Source organism: Alexandromys fortis, unplaced genomic scaffold (genome assembly GCF_014885135.2).
Source record: "Alexandromys fortis isolate MF-2015 unplaced genomic scaffold, M_Fortis_MF-2015_v1.1 scaffold_76, whole genome shotgun sequence".
Lineage (NCBI taxonomy): Eukaryota > Metazoa > Chordata > Mammalia > Rodentia > Cricetidae > Alexandromys > Alexandromys fortis.
This window is the reverse complement of record NW_026067997.1, coordinates 1,813,915-1,823,552: the sequence shown is the minus strand read 5'-3', so window position 1 is coordinate 1,823,552 and position 9,638 is coordinate 1,813,915. Positions and strand designations below refer to the sequence as shown.

General features: G+C 41.6%; 1 protein-coding gene across 1 annotated transcript in view; it reads left to right on the top strand.

The window, feature by feature from the left end:
- Positions 1-9,638, top strand: part of Depdc1b (DEP domain containing 1B) — a 60,241-nt gene that overhangs the window by 31,231 nt on the left and 19,372 nt on the right. Inside the window, exons 4-7 of the mRNA XM_050160349.1 lie at positions 2,005-2,132; positions 3,170-3,300; positions 5,353-5,400; positions 9,485-9,625. Of these exons, the coding sequence (XP_050016306.1) occupies positions 2,005-2,132; positions 3,170-3,300; positions 5,353-5,400; positions 9,485-9,625 (448 nt within the window). The remainder of the gene's footprint in view (positions 1-2,004; positions 2,133-3,169; positions 3,301-5,352; positions 5,401-9,484; positions 9,626-9,638) is intronic.

The window sequence follows — 9,638 nt, the reverse complement described above, 5'->3', positions numbered from 1 at the left end:
GAATAAAGAAATAAATAAATAAATTAAAAAAAAAAAAGATCTTGAGCTAAAGCTGACCTAGGCTACCTGCTGAGTTCCAGGCCAGTCTGGGCTTACAGAGGGAAACTGTTGTCAGATCTTTTTCTTTTTGGGGGTGGCGGTGGTTGCTGTGGGAGGGGAGACAATGCTGAGAATCCAACTGGGTGGCCTGTTTATGACAGGCAGGTATCTGTCTCCAAACTATATCCCAGCCCCGCTTTGTCCTGTCCTGTCCCTTGTCAAATCAATATGCGCAATAAAACACAATAACGAAACACAGTAAACAATTATTTGCTGTGCTTCTGGGTCTGGAGCCAGGATGTGATGGGTGTTTGAGCCTGTTTTCCTCCGCTGGCTCATGTGCTTCTGTGGAAGAGTTCTGACCAGTGAACTTGGATGCTGGTCCCCTGTGAGGGAGGACACTGTGAGAGTCAGCCGAGTTTACCCCTGTAAAGTGCAAAGAGCAGGGTTCTGCAGGAAAATTCTCAGCAGCGGTCAAGTATAGCTTCTGTGATTTATTTATTTCAGAGATCTGTGATATCTATGGAGAATTACCCCCGCTAGGATTTTTATCCTGTGCCCATTGGTTGCCTGTGTGTTTTAACACAACGAGATCGCCCTAGGTCATCTTGTACCTTATGCTCTTCATGTGAAATAGCATGGTATACCCAATTTTTTTTATGTTAGTGCCTGCGTCATGCCTAATATAAGGTGATATATTTTATTTGTTCAACCCTTCATTGCTAGGTATGTTTTTCCAGCTTTTCAGCATATCATGTCCCAAACACTGCCTTTGCAGATATTACACAGATAAACATGTATGTATTCAGGAGTACTTTTTAGAATACCTTTGGAAATGGGTTTGCAGGGAAAATGTAATAGTCTGTCTACCTTCAAGCCCAAACACTTGGTTTAGACATTTAAAAATTCGCACATCCATCTGGCTTTTGAATTTCATTATAATTTGGTTGTTCTTTCTAACTAAAGGCAAGGCTGGAGAGACGGCATAGCAGCTCCGTTAAGAGCACTTCCTGATCTTGCAGAGGAATCACAGTTTGGTTCCCAGCACCCATGTTTATTGGCAGCAACCATCATAAATCCAGTGCTGTTGACTTCCATGGGCACTGAACCCCATCTACCCCACTCTCTCTCCTTTAAAAACAACAACAACAAACAAACAAAAAAATAACTTTCTTGCTTTTTTCCAAATTAGTAAGATTTTTTTTGTAGTAGTATATTTACAAAAATATATTCTAGAAACCCATTGTGAATGTTTTCTGCCATATTTTTGCCTCTCACAAGTCAAAATTCTTCCCTTTGATTGAAAAAAAAAAGTTTGACTTGTGTCTAATAGACTGACTGGGGCATGAACACGGGTGTGGAGAGCTGTGTGGCTTGGGCAGCCTGAGCTTTCTGAGCCATCACCCCAGAAGGTGTCACTCCCTGGCTCTAGTCATCCTGAACCATTCTTGCAGGCTGCTTGCTTTTCTGCCCTTAGCAGTTGCTTAGGATTGGGTTGCTTTCCAATATTATATATTTGCTTTGATATTTGCTTATAAAAGAGAATTCTAGAAGATATATATATATATAAATGATGTGTATATATTACATATATATATATATATATATAAATGATTACTCAGTTGGGACAATGTAAATCAAGACAAGCATTTCTGCACTTAATTTTGAATTTATAAAGATTTATTTCACAGTTAGTTGGAGCTCTCACAGGAAATAGCAGTGGTGTAGTGCTGTACTTACTGCCTTAGCTCTTTTGCCATTCGTTGTAATAGGACCTGATCTTGAGAGTCATTCATTCCTTCTCTGCGGTCCATACAAAGAAAGAATATAATTCTAACCACATTTTCAGTCAAATTACAAATAGACGAGTCAAAGGCATTTCTCATAAACTGTAGCATTTTATATTGAAAAAATTTATTCTGGTTCTTTCTATCCCTCCCCCTTTCGTCCCCCCCCCCACATTAGAATTCTGAGATGTGGTTCAAGCGGCACAGCATTGCTATTGGAGAGGTGCCGGCTTGCCGTCTGGTCCACCGAAGACAGCTGACCGAGGCCAACGTGGAGGAGATCTGGAAGTCCATGACGCTATCCTAGTATGCACGCTTGATGTTTGGGAAATTGTGGGGTTCTTCTTTTTGCTTATCTCTTTCCTACTCTGCATCTTTAGTTTTCTGAAATTATGTTTAAAAATCTCAACTTTGCATAATCTGTACTTATGCTGTTTACATATATAATTTTACTGAATTTTTGAGAATTTTCTATTGTTAGATATGTAATAGTTAAAATATGACTTTGAATTCTTTTTAACTTTTTGTAAGCCTCTTGAGACATGCTCTTGCTTTGTAGCCCAAGCTGACCTTGAACTCTCTGTCATTCTGCTCAGCCTTTGGAGTGCTGGGACTGCATATATGTCCTACCATTCCCAGCTTAATGTTTTCAACTTTCAGTCACTGACATCTTCAGTTTAATAAGGGATTTTAGTTAAAAAACTGTCTTAAAATTCAAGTTGTTGTGTGATTAAGTAATTAAGGAAGTATGCTATTGGAAAAGGATATTCTAGGTTATTTTAAATATATTCCATTGCTAACCCACTGTCTAGAAAGTTTGGGTGCAGTAAATGAAAACAGTGCACCTTAAAGATTGATCTTTTGAGGTGATAAGGGGATGCTCAGTGGATAAGCGTGCTTGCAGTGAATGCAGCGAGGACCTTGGTTCAAATCTCCAGCGCAGTATAGAAACTGACACGCCTGCTGGTGCCTATAACCGCAGCACTGTGAGGTAGAGATAGGTGGATTCCTGGAGCTCTCTGACCAGCTAGCCAAAACAGTGAGCTTGGAGTTCAGTGAGACCTGCCTCATAAAACAGGGGAGGGCTACAGAGAAGGCATGAGACACCCTTCTCTTACCTGGACATGAGCATGCTTGAGTGCTGGCTCACATGTAAACATACACCACACATGCACATACACACACACACACACGTGTACACACACACACACACACACACACACACACACACACACGGCGGGGGCGGGGGGAGAGAACCTATTGTATTGCTCAGTGTTTAGCATTACTGAAACAAACTTTGAAACTTTAAAATTATTTTAAGAATAAATTATTTATCATTATAGTTTACAGAAAGTTCTTGGCCTGGATTCCCTGGAAGAAGTTCTAGACACCAAACTTGTCAACTCCAAGTTCATCATCCATAACGTGTACAGTGTCAGCAAGCAGGGCGTCGTCATCCTGGATGACAAGTCAAGTGAGTGCACAGCCCTGGGGGCTGCTCGGACCTCACATGGGCACACACGTCTCTTCCTGAGCCCCAGCGGAGTCTATGCCCTCTCTACATTTATCTGTTTTCTATCAGTGTTTTACCCAGTGTTTGGGTCATTAAAATGTCATAGAAAGACGAGTGTCCAGGGAGTCTGAATGCTGCGGTCATGGGCAAGAGTTACCATGTGGTGATGATTCAGGTGGCACTGGCCACTGAACCTAGGACCTTGTGAGTGCTAGTCAGGTACTCTAGGAGCTGAGCTACATTCTCAGCCCCACGTTTAGGTTTCTGAATTACCTTTTCACAATGGTGTCAGTAAGTTAGGTTGACTAGGATAGTCTTTATTATTATTCATTATTATTTTAATGAGATAACTTTAAATGTTGAAAGTATTTTTTTTTTAATTATTTTTTTTTAAGCTGGCTTATAAATCAGGGACTAAACCAAACCACAAACCAAAACATGCCTTTAATTTTTTATTTTTATTTCTTTTTGTAACAAGGCAGTCATATTGCCCATAGTGCCTGTGGTGGGCCACAATCGTCAGACTGATTTTATTTGTTTATTTGTGGCAAGGTTTAACTATGTAGTTCAGGAACTTGAGATGTTCTTGCCTCAGCTGACAGGCAGGGATGTGTCCTCATATTTGACTCAAGACTAATTTAAAAGCCTTTTCTTATAGGTAAGTGTTGGACTGGAATTAAAAGGGTTCTTTGAGTTGATCTTTTAATTTAAGTTCTTGCTGATAATTGGCTGGAACTAAGTGACCTTTGGATGTGAGAAAATGGTCTAGTACTTTGGGGGACATAGGAAACTGTTAGTAAATTCAGGCTGAAGCTCCTAACCAGTGGCGTGTACAAGACGGGTCACGGTGTGTGAGCGGAGAAGAGGTTTAAGTAAGCTGTGTCCCTGGACAGGAGGAGGACTTGCCTTGGGAAACAGGAGCACTTCCCCTGTCATAGGCCCTCCGTCAGGAATGGAGGACGTTGGCAGGCAGAAATCGGTGTGTGGAGCAGAATTGTACTTTGAATTGGCACTTAGACAACCAGTCAGGTGTTTTGTTTGTTTGTTTTTGTTTTGCTGTTTTTCTGCAACAATAGGCTGCTTCCCATACTATAGAATCATACAAATTCCTTTCTACTGTAGGCCCAGAGGGAAGAGGCTTTATCAAGTTATTTTGCTGGGATCTTTTTTTTTTTAAGGTTTTATTTTTATTTGTGTGTATGTGTGTTTCTGTGTAGGTTTGTACGAATAAGTGCAGTATCCGAGGAGACCAGAAGAGGGAGGTATTCCCCAGAGCTGCAGTTGAATAGGATTGTGAGCCATGTGATGTGGGTGCTGGGAACTGAAGAGCACCCCATGCTCTAACCACTGGGCAGTCTCTCCAGCCTCTGGGCTGGGCGTATCTTAGCCATGTCACTGCTGTTGTAAGGCTGAGCTGCTGCTTGCAGCCTGTGATTAATATGTCAGTGGAATGTTCTTGACCTGAAACATTTTGAAAATGGTAGCAGGTAAAATGAAAACTATATTGGACCTACAAAATATACTGTCGGTCCTGTTGCCCCCCACCCCCGCCCCCTGGCCTCTCATTTTGGTGCTAAGGATTGAACCCAGGGCCTCATGCATGCCATGTTTTTCCCTGGACAAATCATCCAATTCTTTCTTTTTACTACTGTTCTTAAAAGTGTATCCTATCCTTTGAGAAAGTGTTATTTCCCATTTAAGTACATGTTATAACATTGCTTCTAAAGAAAAGAAAAATTTCTACCTTGTAATTGTTCTGTACACAAATTGGTGAAATGTCTCATATTGCCTGGGCAATATGTGTGTGTATGTGTGTGTGTGTGTGTGTGTGTGTGAGAGAGAGAGAGAGAGAGAGAGAGAGAGAGAGAGAGAGACAGAGAGAGAGAGAGAGACAGAGACAGAGACAGAGAAAGAGAGACAGAGACAGAGACAGAGAGACAGAGAGAGACAGAGAGATTGAGTTATAAAGAGATGAATAAAATATCTTTTGTATTTTCCTTTTTATTCCTACAGAAGAGCTTCCTTATTGGGTCCTGTCAGCTATGAAGTGTTTGGCAAATTGTAAGTATTAATTATCTGCCAGTTTTATAAAAGTAACAGAAATTAGTGCCTTGAATTAGAAAACATTCCTGCTCAGTGGGCTGGACATTGATTTGACACCTGTGAGGCTGGCAGGGAATCGTTTGGCGACCATTGTGGTTTTCCAGTAGATTCATGACTTAGTCACAGCATTTTATATTGGAGTTTTAAAGGCATCTAGTTCTTCCTCGGTCTCATGGATGAATTAGACATCAAGTCCGTGCCACTCCTGCGAGCACATCGTAGGGGTGAAAGAAGCGAGTGACAGTGTACACCGTAGAGCAGCCGCCGCCTGTGGTGGTCTGTAGGCTTTCCTAAAATTCCTAAAGGGGTTGTTAAGCGTCTGCCATGTTCACATCTCGTGTGCTGGGCAGCTTCTGTCCTCTACGGGGCTTTGGAGGCCAGTGTTATAAGAGGAACAGGGTGTTTTAGAGAACCGGCCTGGCTGATCTGCAGGATTAAGGGGAGGAGCCTGCATTCAGAGAGACAACAAAGACTGTGTCAGAGATCTGCACATAAGATCTGGAGGCCTGGCCCAGGGTGGGCCCGAGGGAATGCACTTAGGCATAGAAAATCTCTTTAGTGGACACATGGCATGCTCCTCATTGGCTGTCATCAGCACCATCAAGGAACGGTATAATAAAGGCTTAATGAACACTATCATGTTCTTGGTATTTTCAGGAAGCGTAACCTAAAGAGTGGATTCTAATATTTAAAGGAAGAAACGCTTTATTATTATTACTGTGTGTGTGTATGTGATATGTATGTGTGCATGCGGATGTTGTGCGCACGCGGATGTCGTGTGCATGCTGTGTTGCCTGTGTGGCGGTCAGAAGGTGATTGGGGGATCGCTTCTTATTCTCTGGGCTCTGAGGGTCTTCACCAGATCATCAGGTTTGGACAGCCAGCACTTTCACCTGAGGAACAGTCTATTCTGCCCCAAGCATGTGGTTTTAATGAGAATCCTTGTTATTTTAGCTTATTAATAATGGCGATATTTGGTTTTAGAGAAGCTCTAGAGTATCATGGCTCTTTCAGGAAAAGGTTACTTTCTTATTTTTGTGTAGGATCAGCATATGCAGAGACAGGTGTGTAAGTTATTGAATTAGCAGACTGAATTATTAAGCTGAGTCACTTCTGTTGATAATAGAATAAAACTAACCATTGAGTATGGTTGTCTTTCTGGCCCTGTGTGGGGCGGTTGTTCCCTCTTATTCAGAACACACATAGCAATACCAGTTAGCATACAACTCAGAGTTCTCCAGGTTTAACTCTTAAAATTTTCACTGATGTTTGTTGATAATTTGGATACACTGAAATGTAGAGTAATGTGGCTTTAGCCTGGGGAAGTACTTTACTGAAGATTTTAAAATTGTGTGTAGTAGTGTGTGTGTGTGTGTGTGTGTGTGTGTGTGTATACATACTATTGCCATGCCATAGCAAGTGTGTGGAGGCCAGAGGATGCACGGAGGAGTTAGTCGCTTCTTCACCTTACGGGTTCTGGGACCGAGCCTAGGTGGTCAGACATGGCCATGAATGTCTTTATCCACTGTGCCATCTTGCTGACCCAGAAGTGCATTTTATCCTTTCTGCTCAACTGGTCAAAGTAAATTAAATAAAAATTACAACTTTGGCCAGCGGTGGCAGTGATGACATAAATGTACAATTGCGAAGCTCCAACACTTTTTCTGAGCTCCTGGAGAACCAAAGATGTGGAAGTTACCTGTGGGAATGAAGCTATAGTGTGCGCTGAAATGCCGTGAGGTGCATTTGTTGTGTGTGACTTTCGCTGAAGAAGGGAATGCTGGGAAGTGTGTACTCAGTTCCCTAGTTGGCACACAAAGCCACAGATGCCTGCAGTAAGGTGGGCATGACTGGCCATCTAGTAGAGGAAAGATGGCCTACGACTTTATAATTGCTACGTTCTAGAGACCAGGGTGTTGGGAGAAGGAGTGGGCTCACATGTATTGAGAGCAACCTTTACAAATGGTTAGCATATCACAGAGGGTTGATTATGTATCAAATATAAAAGGTAGCCAAAGGACAAGGCCAGCCTGTTGGACAGTCTTATAAAATTTCTAAGCTTTCCTGAATTCTCCTGTGTATGAAAATTTACTCTGAGTCTGTCGGTTACGACCTGCTCTTTGTCCTTACCTTTAGTAAGTGCAGTCTCCTCTTGAGTCCTCTGAAAGGGTATAGGTGACTATCTGGTGTTTTAAGGGCTACGTGCCTTCTTTTTCTAGAAGTCTGCTATTCTTCCTCCTCTTTTGAAGATTTCTTCAGTCAGTGTAGACCATGCACGCTAGGACCTGCGTGCTCAGTTGTGGGCCAGACCCTTTCATGGACGCTCAGAGGATGAAGATTGGTGTTAATGCAGAACTGGATTAACTGATTTCTTTTGCCTTTTTGTGTGTAGACATCAGAAGAGCCAATCAAAAATGGAAATAAAATAGGCAAAACATTTCATTCCAGAATCTGTCAGGAATAACATTATTATAAAAAGCTAGACTAAGGGAAAAATATGTCCTTAGAACTTAAGGTGATTAAGAAAGAAAAGATCTGTGTTTCCTTCAAGGGATTTCCCCCATATTTTTAACAAAGATGATGCCACATTCCCTAGGCACGTAACTGTTTATTACTCGCTCACCCTGCTAAGTACTAATTCTGGCAATGGGTCTTCTTGTTGAGATATTAGACCATCATTTGATTACGCTTCCTATGTGAGGAAGATGTAAACAAACATGGTTTATACAGTTGCTGCTAGGTTTATGCTTACAACATTATTTCAACTAATAAAATTAATTTTTAAGATGAGTACAGACTGTAAAGGGTACAATAAGTTTTGTTTTCGGCTAGAGATTTTATTTTTACCTATGTGTGTGTGGGGGGGTGTGCATGTGGGTGGAGGCACCCATAGAGGTCAGAAAGGGGGCATTGGATCCCATGGAGCTTCAGTTATACATGGTTGTAAAGCCATCTGGTGTGGGTGCTGGGAACTCTCTTAACCTCTGAGCCATCTCCAGCTCCCAGTAAAGGAGATTTTAGGGACACCATAAAGAGCCATTTCATGACGTCCTGGGGGATTGAATGTCATGGTCCAGAGCGGCTTCCTGTGTTACAGCTCGAATCTCTTAGCTCCCTCAATTCTGTGGGAAGAATTTCCTTGAATTCGTCTTTGTTGCTTTGTTCATCCTCTTGGGCATATCAGTCTATCTGGGTTTAACAGCTTTGTCCTCTGCTGGCCTGGAGCTGGTCACATAATTGCACTCCTTTTCGTCTCTGGTCCTCTTGGGACGCGCTGTTTCCTTCAAGGCCTCAGCACCTCCAGTTTGCTTGTCAGCTTGGCAGTGTGATCCTGTGCTCATTGTGCAGTGCACTGAGGGTGTTTGCTGTCAGATTGTGTGGATCATTCTTATTCCTCCTGGGACCTGGGTTCTAGAGGGACTTTCCTCTGCCCTCAGGTGGCACAGAGCGTGGCCAGGCCCAGGCTGGCTCAGAGCTTCCAAGGCTGCTCCAGCTCTACAGTGTGATCAGTTTTCTTTTAATAATTGGGCAGTGATTGTTTATAGTTCAGAAAAAATTGACAAGATAGAATGTAAAATTTTTCTCATCTTTTCAAAAAGCATAAAAGTTTCATTTGTCTGAAAGTTTGTTAGGAAAAACTGATTCTTTCAACTGTATGATTGTAGGATATTACAGGATAGTTAATAAACTCAAGAAGTTGTAAAAATTTCTTGATAGCTCATCTATTACATATTAACAAATTGTTATTTTGTTAACTTTATTAAGATTAGGAAAGCTTTGACTATTTGAAATGAAACATGAATAAAGTTTGCCTTGACTTGAAAAAAAGTTTTTCTTTTAAAATAGAGATATATTAAGTACTCTTCATTTTTATAATATATTCAATTAAACATTAATTGTATTTGAGCAAAAGTTATATGCCATTTCCATATGAAAACTTGTCTGTATCTCTCGAGAATCTATCTGTGCACACACACAGATGGTCAGACTATGGTACTTACAAGTAGCTGCCTCATTAATTGTTCTCTTTCTTCTTTTAAAGGGCCCAACTGTTCTGATTGGAAGCAGCCTATGTACTTGGGGTTTGAGAAAGATGTCTTCAAGACAATCGCGGATTACTATGGTCACCTGAAGGAGCCACTCCTTACGTTCCATCTGTTCGATGCTTTCGTCAGTGTCCTAGGTGGGGAGATATA